The sequence below is a fragment of the Schistosoma haematobium genome, chromosome 1 (assembly GCF_000699445.3).
Source record: "Schistosoma haematobium chromosome 1, whole genome shotgun sequence".
In the NCBI taxonomy this organism is placed as follows: Eukaryota; Metazoa; Platyhelminthes; class Trematoda; order Strigeidida; family Schistosomatidae; genus Schistosoma; species Schistosoma haematobium.
The window spans coordinates 20,640,855-20,656,450 of record NC_067196.1 but is presented as its reverse complement, the minus strand read 5'-3'; the positions used below and the strand labels follow the sequence as shown (position 1 = coordinate 20,656,450).

At 33.3% G+C, this 15,596-nt stretch overlaps 1 protein-coding gene across 1 annotated transcript in view; it reads right to left on the bottom strand.

The window, feature by feature from the left end:
• The window catches only part of MORN2 (MORN repeat containing 2), a 29,382-nt gene extending 18,912 nt beyond the window's left edge, over positions 1 to 10,470 (bottom strand). Inside the window, exons 1-6 of the mRNA XM_012937162.3 lie at positions 10,416 to 10,470; positions 9,966 to 10,369; positions 6,844 to 6,953; positions 5,329 to 5,522; positions 3,099 to 3,345; positions 1,314 to 1,478 (exon numbers count right to left, since the gene is read on the bottom strand). Of these exons, the coding sequence (XP_012792616.2) occupies positions 1,314 to 1,478; positions 3,099 to 3,345; positions 5,329 to 5,522; positions 6,844 to 6,953; positions 9,966 to 10,354 (1,105 nt within the window). The 5' untranslated portion in view covers positions 10,355 to 10,369; positions 10,416 to 10,470. The remainder of the gene's footprint in view (positions 1 to 1,313; positions 1,479 to 3,098; positions 3,346 to 5,328; positions 5,523 to 6,843; positions 6,954 to 9,965; positions 10,370 to 10,415) is intronic.
• Positions 10,471 to 15,596: the final 5,126 nt, after the last annotated feature.

Genomic DNA, 15,596 nt, shown 5'->3' with positions numbered 1-15,596 from the left:
GTTTAATAATCGGTATCCATGATACTGGTTGAGATATCTAATCTCTGAATGCTATTTGTTGAAACAGAATATTTCATGAAATTTAGACTTCGGTAGTAGATAAATTTAATCAGTAAATGCAAAGTTCCGCTTCCTTTTTGAGAGAAAGGAGACTTAGCACAGAGAAAACTGATTTTCCACCAGTCTCGAAATAATGCTGCTCGCTTTTACAGCCGTTGACGTTACCAATGAGCAACTTCGATTTACCGAGTTAGATGCACTAACCGACCATTCAAATCACTCTTCATTTAACTTAGTCTCATTAATATTTTTTCGTTGTGAGACAATAATCATTGTAATACGTAGATATTTATTATGAGATAAGATGCTACAATTAAACTTGGTCAGTTTTTATTACAGTTGTAACAGTTACTACCACAACATGAAACTACCAAATATTAGTGTAAACAAGGTTTCCTGTGAAGTTGAACACAATAGTAATTCGATATTCCTCCTATCTAAAGCGGTTAAAAACTGATACTAGACATGAACGGGTAAGAAATGCTTATACAGAGCATCTTCCAACTTAGTGTATTCATTCAAAACAGACTCAACATTCGGAATCAAATATAAGGCGAGTAGAGATGCTCTGGCTACAGTACAATTTCGACTTCGTTGCACGGTTCAGATATTTTCCTTTCAAAACCACAATGACCCTCAATTTTGTGAATAGGAAAATATGCATTCAACTTTTTCACTTACAATGGTCGCAGTGAATGGTCTTGCAAATCATCTCTTCTCTTTCAATACGTCGTTAAATTATTGTCCCGAAACGATAATTCATTGTTTCTATAACTTATCCTATTAGACTTAGTTTTCTTTACTTGATTGGGATCATATGCAACGGATATTAATAATTATAAATCTTTATTTAGCTTCTATGATACTCTTGACTAGTTTTTTCAGGTTTCATAACACTTCAGTTGAGTCACTGTATAAGAGCTTCTCCTTTGGAATGTTAAATTCTTTGTTATCATATTATGTAAATTGATCATTGTTAAGCAATAAATTATGTAATTTTATGTCAAACAGTGTAAATATTTGCTATGGTGTGATTTCGAAAATGAAGTCGCCTATGTGAACCATTCTTATTTGCTATACACCACATAGCGTAACCTATCATCTCCCCAATCATTTTTACGGACTATGTTATATTACTTATTATTTATTCAGTGGTATAAATAATACTTAGAGGGTCTATGATCATACATGTTGACAAAAAGCGATTTTACATAGTTTTGAAAGTAATTTTTTATTGAGATTGAAATATTTACCTTGGTCAAGTAGTTTGTTTATTCTGTCTTCTCTTTCTTTTTCCTCATTCGTTTGACGTTCTTTGATGTACTCTGTTTTAAAGATGGATTTAGAGGTTATCTCTTCATCCAAATCATTTGTTTTAACGTTATTTTGATGGGTATCATTGTTGTTTTTGTTCCTCACTGGATAAATCATAAAATCACAAATATAATAACTGGAAAAATATTCTTACATCTAATAAAAATAGTTTGCACCTAATATGTGGAGATCATGTCTCATTGTGACATCACGAGCTAACTGGACCGAATTAAAATGAATTTCAAACAGAATTGTCTTCGTTTGTATTTTACGCTTACATGGACTTGTAAATAAATTGAAGATAATAATGGTTTTTAGAAGATGATAATATTAAATAACAAATTAACTTGAGTTAGTAAAAACTGGCAAGTGAATTTCAGTCCAATGTATGAATTGCAAAAAATTCATTGTGCACAGAGTAGATCTTAGCTTAGAATGGTATACAATTCTTACACATGAAGGAAATAGAAAATGTGACAAATAATAGTTGCATGAGATTAGCGAAGAAATGGCTTTTGTTTCTAATGGATGGTACATACACTATCGGTGTATTGATTTTCTGATATATATATCGTTTAGTCGATAAACTATATTTCTGACTCCCAGCCTTCTCATTTTAATAGTCAATTGGTGATTTTAAAGTTTTCCTCATCAGTGAGCCCATATGATAAATCACCTAGTTAATGTCAATCTATAAATTTACTAATAATGCTTCATATGAAATGATGGATATTCATGTTAACGACACACTGAGGTTTATTGAATTTTAAGTTTGCGTTAATTAAGTCTGTAAAATATCAGAAAACAAGGCAGGCAATGAACACTCCTAATGAAACTTCTTTCCAGGTATTGAATACTACGTCATTTGAAGTTGAGTGGCGCCTATGAGTGTAATCCCAGAAGTGAGTTTACACCTGTTTGGAGTAAGGTAACTGAACTTATTAACATCTGTGCTGATGCTTACTTTGAGGATCAAACCCAGTATACATCTCATCAAATACCAAAGCATTATTCTCTGAGCTACTGATTCCAGGCATCTATTTATTTTTACAATGAATGTGAATTTTATTTATAAGAGTTTGTATTTTTGCTTTATTTTTTTGGTATTTGTGGATTCCAATCTCAATACCTCGATATTGCCGTTGAATTACAAGTTCTTATAAAGCTAGATAGTAACTTGCAGTGTAATCCAACACATGCATTTGGTCCTGTTTAAGATTCATCAGTTGTATAAACCAACTTCAATAAAAATTTGTGACTAATTGGTAATATCGAGATAATCCGATCAGGATACATATATCCCAACAGGAATTGTTCAGTTTTAGTCATAAATATTAACGAAGCGAAAATACACACCTTAATAGATGTTTTTACGTGAAAGTGAAAAAGGTTTTATTATCCTAACAGGTAAGTTAGACCTAATAGTTATTCTAGTAAATTAGATACAGTTGTGTTTTTATCCACTTCATAAAATAATGAAAAATATCATTTAATTAGTTAAGAAAGAAGTAGAGATTTATCGAAAGTATTTCTCATTATTAAGTTAGTTGGGCTCTGAATTATTCAGATTTTATTTTTCAAACTTCACCGGTAACCTTCAACCTACTTCTAAAGATCTAGTTTTTATTTATCCACTTTACATTGCAACAGTACACAGAAAAGAAGAAACTCTTCTAGGATGGTTTATCAACATCAACAACAACAAAATATGATATTTGAATTACCTGTGTTATTATTTTGTGATAATGATTTATCATTTAATTGTAAAAACTTTTCAATATTTCGACAAATTTCATCTGGAAACGTACTGAACTTTTCAATAGTATCTACTAGTACAATTTGATTTGAGTTTTGTTTCGTATTTTCTATTTGATTGATTTGTTTAGATGTTTTAAATTTTTTATTTGAATTTATCAAATCATTTAGTTCATTTTCAATTTGTTTGTGTAAAATTCGAGTATTTTCTTTAACCTCAATGTAAATAATAAAAATAATGACTTTAGAATATGTTCTGTAGTTTTACTATTTTAAGAGTAGTATTTGATTGTTTTTAATGATGGCCAGTAACTACGTCTGAAGCCAACCGAAGGTGACTGCCAATCTCAAAGCCTGGTAAAGGACTAACTTCATCTCGTAAAAAAGGAACTTGGCTACTGTTAGCGGAATGTAGACTGGATTAAAGCATGCTCAATGCACGATTGCTTTGGTGCACGCTGATTGGCTAATTCTTATCCAATCAGCACTAGTCAATAGTTGGAGAATACTCTGGAATCTTCTCATGTAAAAACTATAAATATGCTAACGTTTTCTCTATTGTGCTTCTTACTTGCTTCTTGCTTCCATCTAACCTTGTTATTTGGAATATAATCTCTTTCCTGTTTAACCGTGTTCTGATTTGGGGACTTGTCGAGTGTACTGGTGTCCGAGAATACTAGCGATAGGAATAGCTGGGTCATACCGTAAGAAAAAGAGATTATAACAGCTACAAAGTCACTGACCAGAAGAAAATAGACAATCTCTACTCTGCGAGGAGAAAGGCTTAAAATAGAATTTTTGATGCCTCATGGAGAAAGCCGAAATTGTTCGGAAGTCACAGGGCTTATACTTTTCCTATTCCTCAGGTCAACAATTAATATGGGAACACGGAACGTTTAAACAATGTGGAGTTCTGAGAACGTCATTTAACTAGCGAATGAAATGGGACGACCTGATACGGAAATGTTTAAAGAGAATGAGACCCATTGAATAGAACTATTGAATAAAGTTTAGTTATAGTAAATAAATAAAATTGTATTTATAAATAGGAAAATGAATTCATACTTCTTTTTCTTCCTTTAATTTACTATTCAATATCATATCCAATAATTGGATATACTTTTTACCCTTGGTAAACAATGTGGAGTTCTGAGAACGTCATTTAACTAGCGAATGAAATGGGACGACCTGATACGGAAATGTTTGAAGAGAATGAGACCCATTGAATAGAATTTGGACAGCAAAGTCTAACTTCACGAAAAATACCACTGTCAGCCGACAACAAAGACAGAATTTTCGACACTGATGTTAAGGCAGATCTGTTTTAGGGATCTGGACCTGGAAAATTACCATCACTAAAATAGTATGAGCATTTTTAAACAGCTGTCTATGTAAGATACTACAGATCCATCGACCAGAGACCATCACTAATAATTTACTGAGGAAGAGAACGAACCAACTCCTATTTGAGAAGGAAATCCGAAAAAGATCTCGGATTAGGATAGGACACACTTTACGGATACCATTAAACTGCATCACAAGGCAAACTTAAACCTGAAATATTCAAGGTAAAAGAAAAAAGTACACCAAAGAACACATGAGCCAGGAATTGGTGGGAGACATCAGTACCATAAATAGTATTTAAAATCAAATGAGAAAGACAGTCCAGGACAGAGTTTGTTAGAGATCCATAGTCAACATCCTATCCCTCACGAGGGGCAAGAGTTTTGATTAAGTAAATCATATTGGCTAGCGCGAGAGTAACGTGAGCAAAATCTACATACACTCAGGTGAGATTATATCATCAATTTATTGAGTTATTGAATGCCTGACTGAAATGTGTCAGTTAATTTGACTTTTTCTCAAGAAACCAAACAACTTGAGAAACCTTTCGCCAATCAGCTTAACAACAAGGAGAGTAGGCTAGTTTTGTTTGTTTAATGTTGGAATTTACCGTCGTCAAAAGATCATACTTCCATCTATGGAAACACTTGAATTTTGAACAAAATCATTAGGAGTTGACAACTCAAGATCATAATATAGATTATGAAAACACTTAAAAAAGATTTGATATGAGATACAGAAAAAGTTTTTCTCTACTAACTTTGACTGATCTAAATCTAAATAGAACTATTGAATAAAGTTTAGTTATAGTAAATAAATAAAATTGTATTTATAAATAGGAAAATGAATTCATACTTCTTTTTCTTCCTTTAATTTACTATTCAATATCATATCCAATAATTGGATATACTTTTTACCCTTGGTAATTTTTAAATTTTCTTTAGTTTTTATTTGTTCAGTTTGTATTGTACAAGGCGATTCATTTTCTTTAATAATGTAATCAAATAATTGATTGGTTTCTTCCAATTCTTTGTTGATCACTTCAAAATCTATTAAAATAAAACGTATGATACAGATTAGACTAATGTAAAAACAAATTTAATTTCTTTCTCTTTTACATAAACTTCTACTCATGAATTGAACTAGATTTGGTTGTAATATTTTGTCTTATTTGAAAATAGCTTAAAGAAACAACAACAACAAAGCTGTCTGGATTGTTATCATTCCAGCGTCGTATTTATCATCTAAAATAACTCAGTAATATCTCATATTACATAGTTTAGCAGATAAGAATTATTATATACAACCAAACTTCATTATCATATCCTCTTTGTGTTCATATCTCTCTTACATTTTTAAATCGTTCTGTTATCAAAAATGTTCTCACTATATTTTCCTTAACTTTTTATCTTAGGACAATCATTAAAGTTGTACGCTAACAAATTGTCTCTGCTTGCAGACTGCTTTTTAAATCATTCAATAGTACTTGTAATAAATCCTTAATATATTTGATTACATTAAAGGGGATCATAGTGAGCAATATCAACATACAATATCTAGTTTTTTTTTTAAAAAAGAAGCGTCTTAGTTCAGTAACTAAGCAAATCACTTACAGTGTGAAGGTTTTGCTTACTAGCTGGAGTTTATGGAAACTAATGGTTTACATACTTAAAAATTTCTGGTCCCAACTTTGACAAAACGAAGTCTTACAGTACTTAAATGACTAAAATTTAAATGAAATAATTATTTGATCTTACTCAAATTTCAACAATTCTTTGAGTTATTTATAAATGAATGTACCGGTCAGAACTATGTATTATTCTTTTATCCCTATTATATAATTCTCTAACTCGTTTACTAAACACAAGTTTATACAGTGATCTTCAAGCTGATCAAGCTGATTATGTGAGATTTAGTTACACTTCTATTCAAGTGACTATACTAGATTAATTGAAATAAATTCGCATTAAAATGAATAAAAATTGAAGATTAAATATTTGAATAACTTAACAACTCAATATACATGTAATTATGTTATTATTATTATTATTTTCTTACAAATTTACTGACCAGTAAATAAAGATTCAGAAAATGGTAATTCATTCAAATAGTTACTATCCACTTCAAAATTCTCAGTAAATTCATCCTAAAATAATTTGAAAAACGATGTTTCCAAAGTAACTATTTCATTATTATTTTGAGAATAAAATTAAGAAGATAAAAATTTTAAATTAAATTTATTGAATTAATTTTTTTGTTAATATTCATTTAAATTAAAAAACAATTGAGTTTCATTTAAACATTTATCATTTTCATTGAAAGTTAATTTTTGTTGAGAATTTCGTTTAAATTGTCCAGTCCATTGTTTACCATCTGGATCAATTAATTCAATTAAGGAATTTTCTTGAATATTATTTTGTTCAAATTGTGCTTTTAATATATGACCACTTGGCCAATAGTATGTACCTAAACCATCCATTCTATGAAAATAAAAAAATATTAAAAGATTATTTAAACAATATGAAAAATAAATAAATAAATTTATAATGGTTAGGCGCTCGCGCGCGAGACTGATAGATCCTGGGTCCGAATCTTGCGGTGGGCGGAATCGTGGATGTGCACTGTTGAGGAATCCCACAATCGGACGAAACGTCCGTCCAGTGCTTCCAGGTTTTCCATGGTAGTCTAGCTTTAATTGACTCGTAAATTCGACTATCAAATTACTAAAATCTCCACAAAACCCCTTCTAATATATTTCTATAGTTGAAATCATGAGTCAATTGAAGCTAGACCACCATGGAAAACCTGGAAGCACCGGACAGCTGTTTCGTCCTATTATGGGCCTCTTAAGAAGTGCGCATCCATGAGCCCGCCTCGCATGATTTGAATTTCTACTAAACTCCTAATTTGAAAGATACATTTATTTAGAAAAAATGTTAATGACTCAAAAAAAATTCTAAATAAAAAACAAAAGACATTAATTTTATGATTTATACCGGATTTTCGTTATTTAACTACTAATATTGGAAAAGTGTATGGCATTTCTTCTATCTGTAATGATGAAATTTCTGAGAACTGAAGGCTTAAAATGAAGAAATAAACCATCTAGCGTAACTATATATATTCCTCAATAAAGAACCGCTTTTTAAACAAATCACTGTTGTACGAACTTTGGTTTTGTGCGTATCTCGACCGTGTAATTAGAGGCTTTAGTGGATTTAGCGGAGAGATCCAAAACTTTGTGAATAGTTACAAATAAATTTAGGTCAGATACAAGTAGATTTTTGGCAGGACTAAAGCCTTTCATCTGGATCTCCCTATGGTTTGCTTTATAGGTTGAATCCATATCACATCACGTCTCTACGGGATACCGGAAATTCACAAACATGAGAACGTTTTAATACCAATAGTGAGCTTTAAAATACCTCCACGTGTGTTTTACCTAAATATTTATACAATATAGTAAAGTTACTTTAAAATAAATTAAATAGTATCGTAAAGAATTCATATTAATTTAAACTGACGACCTCGGAATTATCTATCAACATGAAGTAAAAGGTAGTAAGATGTGACGATGTGTCTCTATGCGCAAGAACTCCAAATGATTGATATCTTGAATTTGTTGATGATTTTTAAGAAAATGACAATAACTTATCTAGCATATGTCAATTAAGCATTAGTTCAATCATGAAATCCCTCAAACTATGCTTGAATTCAACGCTATTCGCTTAATAGGGATATATATATATATATTAGTTAAATATTTATTTTCTTGGTCTGTATGAGCTTGACCATCACTGAAAACCAGGAAGCACCGATTGTTGCTTATCTATTTATATTTTATATCAATTCGCTTATTTTTGCAAGTACCATCAGATCACACATCTGGCTCAGATATATAGATAACACATTTGTCATTATTGAAAAGACTCTCCTTACAAATTTCTCTAAACTAATAAACACGTTATAAAAAACGTTGTGAACTACCATTTTTAGACTATTTAGTTAAAAAGTATTCTAAATATTAAGTATTTACAAATTAAATCGGCAGAAACAGCATGTGCTATTTTCGTTGATAGACATATTAATATTGGAAAAGTGTCGACAAACTTCATAAATGTATATCTAACCATGAAGAGAGGCGAGTAGTCAAAGCGTTTCATTTAATGATAAATCCTTTGTCCTTTGATAGGAAAGAAGACCTAACTATTCATCCTACTTGGACTGTTTATCCATCAGCAACATTTGGTTCTACAAATTTTCAACACGATCTGCACATATAAATTAAGCCCCACTATCTCATATTACAAAACGCACATTTTTCATACACATAAATACAGCGATAAGTCATACAGAATCACCTTGAAAAAAAGGACATAACACCGACACATACAGATCTAGTGTGATTTTGACTGTGCTTAAAATATATTGCTTTCTTTCCTTGGTACGACTTAAACTTGTGTTGATTTTATTTCAGTTACTTATTGATTTTAAAGAAGTAAATTACATCAAATCACGAAACATCAGAAATAAGCCTTTCCATCAAATAAAATATCACAAAAATATTTTTGTCAACTAATTAAAAAAATATTCGTGCTGTTATTTCACATTGCGTGGAAAGAAATATTGTCTTGGCAAAGAGACGAGGTTTAAGAGCAGGTATATTGAGTTTCCCTAATTTCTTTAATACGACGGAGTATCGGACTGCAAACAAAGGTAGAAAAATTTTAGCAAATGTCATTTTCATTTGCCCTAGTAAAGCCTTCAAAATATTATTCCTCAACTGGGTCCTCGAGTAAACATGGAAAGTTACACAATTAAGTACATTTCTCAACAATGAAAGACAATCCATAACAGTAAACTATACGTTATCATTACGAAAATGTGTGATGATTAGAGTTATACAAAGAGACACTCTTTTTCATCCAACTCATAGTATTTACCCAGATTTCTCAAGACTAATCATTCTGTATTATGGGGCTGACGTCAAAGCATGAACATCTGTAAACAATAGATATAACAAAATCGACTAAACAGGGGGATGGATAGGTCGAAAAATCGGTTATCAAAAGTGAATTCTAGTAAGTGTGTGGTGATGCAAATCACTCATTGTGATAACTCACACCGTCACACAACAAACAGGATGCTTCTGACTATTCTCGAGAGTTTAAAGACCAACATCAAATAGTTTACACTCGCAGTTTTGTCTTTTGGACTGAGCCGCCTATCGTTGGAATTTTCTACGAGACGATGCTGAGTCTGAACCACTTGTTGATAAAGTCAAACTGAAATTAGATTTTAGCAATGCTAGAGATCTTGCAGATCAACACAGGTCACTTGTTCTCTTATCATTGGCTTTGGAAACTAGACACTAAGGATATCCTACAAAATGTTTTATGTTAATTTCGAACATAATATGCATTCAATCTTCACTCCTAGAAAACATCGCGGTCAATAATTAACTTCCAAATATAGTAAAAAAAATGACTAACTTATTGTCCTTAAAACTGCCTTCATAATAAGATCCAGATGCAAATTTCACTTTCCCAAATCCTTCAATTTTGTCATTCACCCATTCTCCTGAGTAGTATCCCTTATGAAGAAACGTTTCTCCAAATAAATCACATAACATTGAAACATCAGAACCGTTTCTGTTTTTACATTCAGGATTGATGTCTGACAAATTTCTATACGATTGGCTAAGTGAATTTGATATTGTCACATCTAACATCCGTTTTCTAAAATCACCAACAAATTTGCCTTTTCCGTGCCGTACAATTCCTGAATCTCTTATAGCGTACTGACCTTCGTAATAGTCTCCGTTGGGAAAGACAAACTGACTGAATAGTTCATCATCAATCATTTGATATTGTGCAACCATGTTTCTCACCAGTAACTATTCATTTATATAGTAAAACAATTAAATGCTCGTGTTAACTAACACCATATATTTACATAAGAACTGGTGTAAAATTGATTAGCTCTTTTGAGTTCACCTTCTCATATTGATTCAGGTTTTTGATATCGTTCAATGTGGATTGTTCAGCCACTAGATTGCTAATCCTATTAAATTCGATCGTTATTTGGAGGCGTTACAGTGAGTATAAATGAGTCTGTTTATTCTGGTCAGGTATGGCTTCCAGAATCGGCAGTTATCACTTTGCGAGTAATTTATTGTTATATGGAAGAAGTTAGAATCAAAATAAAAAGGAGCTGACAGAAGACGGATCCAAGGCAAATAAACAGGCTTCTTAACTTATCGAAAAATGAAGAAAATACGTCAGTAGATATGTACATACAAAACGATTGATGAATGGCAATGATAAGCGGTGAGGTGGTATGGCGGCATACTACTAATAGTAAATTATTATAATCATGATTAAAATAAGAGATATGGAGCAGGAATATTGATAAGTACAAAGCGTATTTCTTAATGAGTGCGTATGGTCAACAGTTGTCAGAAGCAGAGGACATTCAACTATGAACACGTAAATGGTTGTTGAGTTTCCTCTGGGTTGATTGTAGCCACTTCAGCTGGGAGGGCTTTCCAAATATGGCGGACTTGTTATGAGAAAAACTGTCATCTTACATGGGTATTCCCATCTTAATGTGCAATTCACCGTCAACTGACCCCCAAAATCTTATGTGCTCCCAATGTGTTATTTCTATTATGGTGACTTAAAAAACGCATTGTTTCTCAGGGTGAATTTATCCGCAACGCAACCATGTAAACTTAATGTATCGCCCAGTGTAATAACGGTCATCTGTGCGTTCAAGTAACCACAGATTTTGTCATTTCATAATGTATTTTTAATTAAATAACTAGGTGGCGTTGTTAATTTTGCCCTGTTTTTAATTTTTATTCGCCACGTCTGACTGCGTTACACTGTACGTTCATTGCACGCTGGAATGATATCTCAAGTCATAGTTAGTTTAATCACATAGTTTATTGTTTCCAGATAGACCGTCAGTGCATGATGTTACTGAAGAAATGTTTGTTGTACTGTAGACTATGCTTTTATGAATAACTGACTGTTGTCTTCAGTCTGAAAGCAATATATATGTATCCTTCGTCTTCTGTTAGGTAAGTTCAAATGGCCTATATTTCGTGTTTTGGTTTTATCGTGCTCTACAGCTTTAAGTACGTTTGGTGTTTATTTGTAGGCAGTATGTCTAACACTGTTCATGTTTCAAGACCACTGTCATTAAACAATTTCCCCAGCAATAACATCGGTAGGAGGATAGCTAAGTGTAAGCTTTTATTTGCCCACAGAAGAGCAGTATGCAGTCTTAGAAGATGAGTTTTCTGTGTCTCAATTAAATGCAGCAGGCTGCGGACAAATGTTAAGAATCTTTTTGACAACTGGGACTTTTAGTTTATCAGACACTAACTCTGCTTGTATGTCTTCCTGTTAAACTAGACGCAGATGCATGGGAATACTTAAATGGGAGCAAAATAATAAAAGCATTGCGATACGGTACTAAGTCCATGTTATGCTTTGCACAAGTCATAGTAGCTGACTTGATCTTATATTTATGAACTCAAAGTAAATCACAACTGCATAAATTCTTTGCTAAAAAACATGTAACTTGGTTATTTATCTATTCCACATTTCTGACTAAATTCACTACTGTTTTCTCATTTAGAATGCAAGAGGTGTGAGCCTTCACAGATCCTAAGAACTGTTTCGCCCTTAGAACTATGGCCCTATGAAACTGTTTGCGGGAGACCCAACTAACAGCAGATTATAAAAAGGATGCTGGATATTCATTTTAGTCTCACAACCACTTCCAGTACTTTTTGAGTTACTTGTTTTACCCTTTCGTTTGGAAAAAAACAATGCTGCAGCTTAACATTACCAGTGCAACTTATAAACAGGGACTTCGTCTAAACCTTTGATATTCGATTCTTAATGAAAGTTCCTGGATAAATTTTTAAATCTAATGCCACCTTGTTTTATCTACTTAATCGTTGCAAGAGACTTGTGATATACGAGCCTCTCAGTATCTAGTTCGTATGTAGTAGATTTAAGTGATTTAGTAGATATCTTCGTCATTTTCTTGGGAAACCTACAGACTCGGGTCCCCTCATAACTTATTCTAACCACCATGAGTTGTCACGGCAGCTGATGGATGGACACGCGTTACACATCCTAACCGTACCTGCGTCTAGTCTTATAGCTCCTTATTCAAATGCCATATGATAAGCAAGCAATGGCCTACCCGCACCAATGGGACACTAGTAACTTAAAGACACCCCGTATGGTACCTTACATTGGTCTACTCACTCGCTTAGCTCTTTGGTGAGAATATTGCTACAGTCCTGCTAAAAATCCCATGAACCCCCTATCTCTATCAAAACAAATAAGTCTGTATTTGCTGCATGTAGCAATTTTATTTTTCTGAAGTAAGATATAACAGTTAGAATTAGAGTAAAATAGCACTATACAGCAGATGTATCGATTAACTGAAATAGAGAATACGGATATTAGCTTAACAGGCTTATTTAGAAGGACTAGTGTCTACTTTGAACTTACTGCGTGAGAAAGTTATACTGGAACTACGAATAATGTAGGAATCTAGTCTCACAGGGCGTACGAAGCACTCAGACTGTAAGACAGTTGTCCAAAAATAATTCGAATATGAAGGTGAGATTTGCAGGTACTTTTCATCGTAAGGGTTAACATATTATGTACCAGTTGACATCATACCGTAAGAAAACACAGATTTGCGGGTGGTGAAATATGATCTATAAGAAATTGGGCCTAACAACAGTTAATTACCTTTTTACTCCCTGATCATGACCCTTCAGCTTCCTTTTATGACCAAAACAGCGAACATACACTACACACTGATAGCAGATTTCCGGCTTTTCAATGTTAAGCTTGCTTTAACGCACAACGTAATGAGTAAAACCCCTATATTACTGCTATAGGGCATATTTTTCATAACAAACCCTCTGCAATAGATTGGTAGCATCTGTGACTTCATCTATGTTTATCAGGAGCCTGAGTCCTTTCGAAAACAATACTGTTATCCCCTACTGCTGGGCACTCTGTATTAGTTTGACTCGTTGGTAGGATAGTGTTGTCCATAGTACTGAAGAAAATTGAAAACCGGAGATTGTTTCCTTTCATTTTGCCGATAACATCATAAAGGACAGTTAGGAACGAACATGCGGACAGTTAGTCACAGGCGGCAGCAACAATTATTTCAGCTAAAAAAACGAACCTCGGCTTTGGATATCTAGAAAACAAGTCAATAAAAACCGATGACCATTTTAAAACATAAGACTAGCCAGCTTGGCTGAAGAAATACATTGACTTCAGTAGCAGCAGCAGCCAAAACCCAGAAAACAAAGCAAAATGAGGAAAAAGTTTTGCTCCAACATTCAGGTTATTAAATTAACTTCTGCATTTTAGCACACTGAAACATTAAATTCTGTAGCTACACAAAAGAAAAAGCTGAAAAGAACACAGAACGGAGAAGGCCGACCGCCATTGCTTACAAAGATGGCGGATACAACAATTCCCGTTTCATTCTGATTGGTTGCTAAGCTGAAGGCCACATTTACGAAATTGAGTTGCGTTTAATAGCAGCCATCTCTCATCCTCATCACGTAATGCAATATCCTCTTGTGACCTAATGATTACAATCTCTGGTTGGGACGTTATCGCCGAATCTTACAACTTACTCCATGATGTAGCCCTATGATTGTTCCAAGGGATTCGTTACTCTTTCGAGCAGAGAATGTGTAATGAAGTTAGGTATAGGTAGATGCGTGTATTATGTAGTGTCAGATAAAGCTCAGAAAGTCAGCACACATAGATGCTACTGTGCGAAGCAGGGGAAATGGTAGGATTTTACTAAATCTCTTTAACATCCGTTGTTGATGTCCAACCTTTTTGTAAGCAACAGCCTTTTGCAGTGCTTTCATTTCCTAATTGGTTTTAACCTCAGAGAAAGAAGTATTTCTGATTCGCCTCCGCAGCTTAAAATGGAATCATTCAACTACTCTGGAAGTTAAATATCAAACTTTATGGTGTTCTCTCCTCAAATAGTATTAATCGCCTTTCGAGTCCTTGTGAATTCCGTTCAAGTGTGACAGCTTTTTGAAGTATAATGTTTCTGCGTTGTTGAGGACTGATGAGATGTTTTCTGGTAGATCATTGAGGATTAACGTAGACGATAGCCTCTTGTGATTTCTAGATGTTGTGCACATAACGCTCCTCACAACTATAGATTTTGGAGCCTTATTGTAAATCTGTCCATCCGATACCTGACTTAGTTGTTCTTTAAGGTATGTGACTTCTAAGCTACTTAGGTTAATTAAATTCACGTACTTAAGTTATATGGTTTCAGAAGCTCCCTAGTTTCTACATTTTATTTATCTGGTGGATTGATGAAGGTACTATATGTTGGGTTGAAGTTGTAGTGACATTGGGCCCTAACCACACAATCCTCAAAGTTGAACATGAGGCAACTGGGAAAATAAATATTCAACATTTAACAAGGAGAGAAATCCTACGATGGAGAAGGCGTGAGAAATTAATTCAGTTAAGTGATTGATCGAATGGTATGGCTCGGCATTGCAAGTGTGGTCATACTTATATAAAATAGTTGTTATCCATGTTTAATAAATTGTTCTATCTTCAGCCTAAATGTACTCTTCATCGTATATTGACGACTGTTACAATACGATGAGTCAGGGTAGACGATGATGTGACTTCCACGTAAGATTTTGTAGATTAGACAGTTATATCACGACAAATCTACAATTTCAGGATTAAGTCTATTATTAGAGCAGTACTAATATCGAAGTAGACCATAATTCTACACAATATTTTAGCAACATTTGTATGAGAGACTTCCAAACCGTCTGTATTCTCATACTGAATCCGTCTACATATTATTTGCAACATACCTTATTAAACCTTTGGTAATATACACCACCTGTTCAAGACATGCAACTTTGCCCGGTTCAATCGTTCAGTGTTTCATTTACTCTAGGATATTTCACTTTCCGGATTATGCAACCTTCGCAAACATTTGCCGATAAACATCGTTAATAGTGTTTTCTACAGCTGTTCAATGCCTATTTATCAGTAGACCCACTTCTTCCT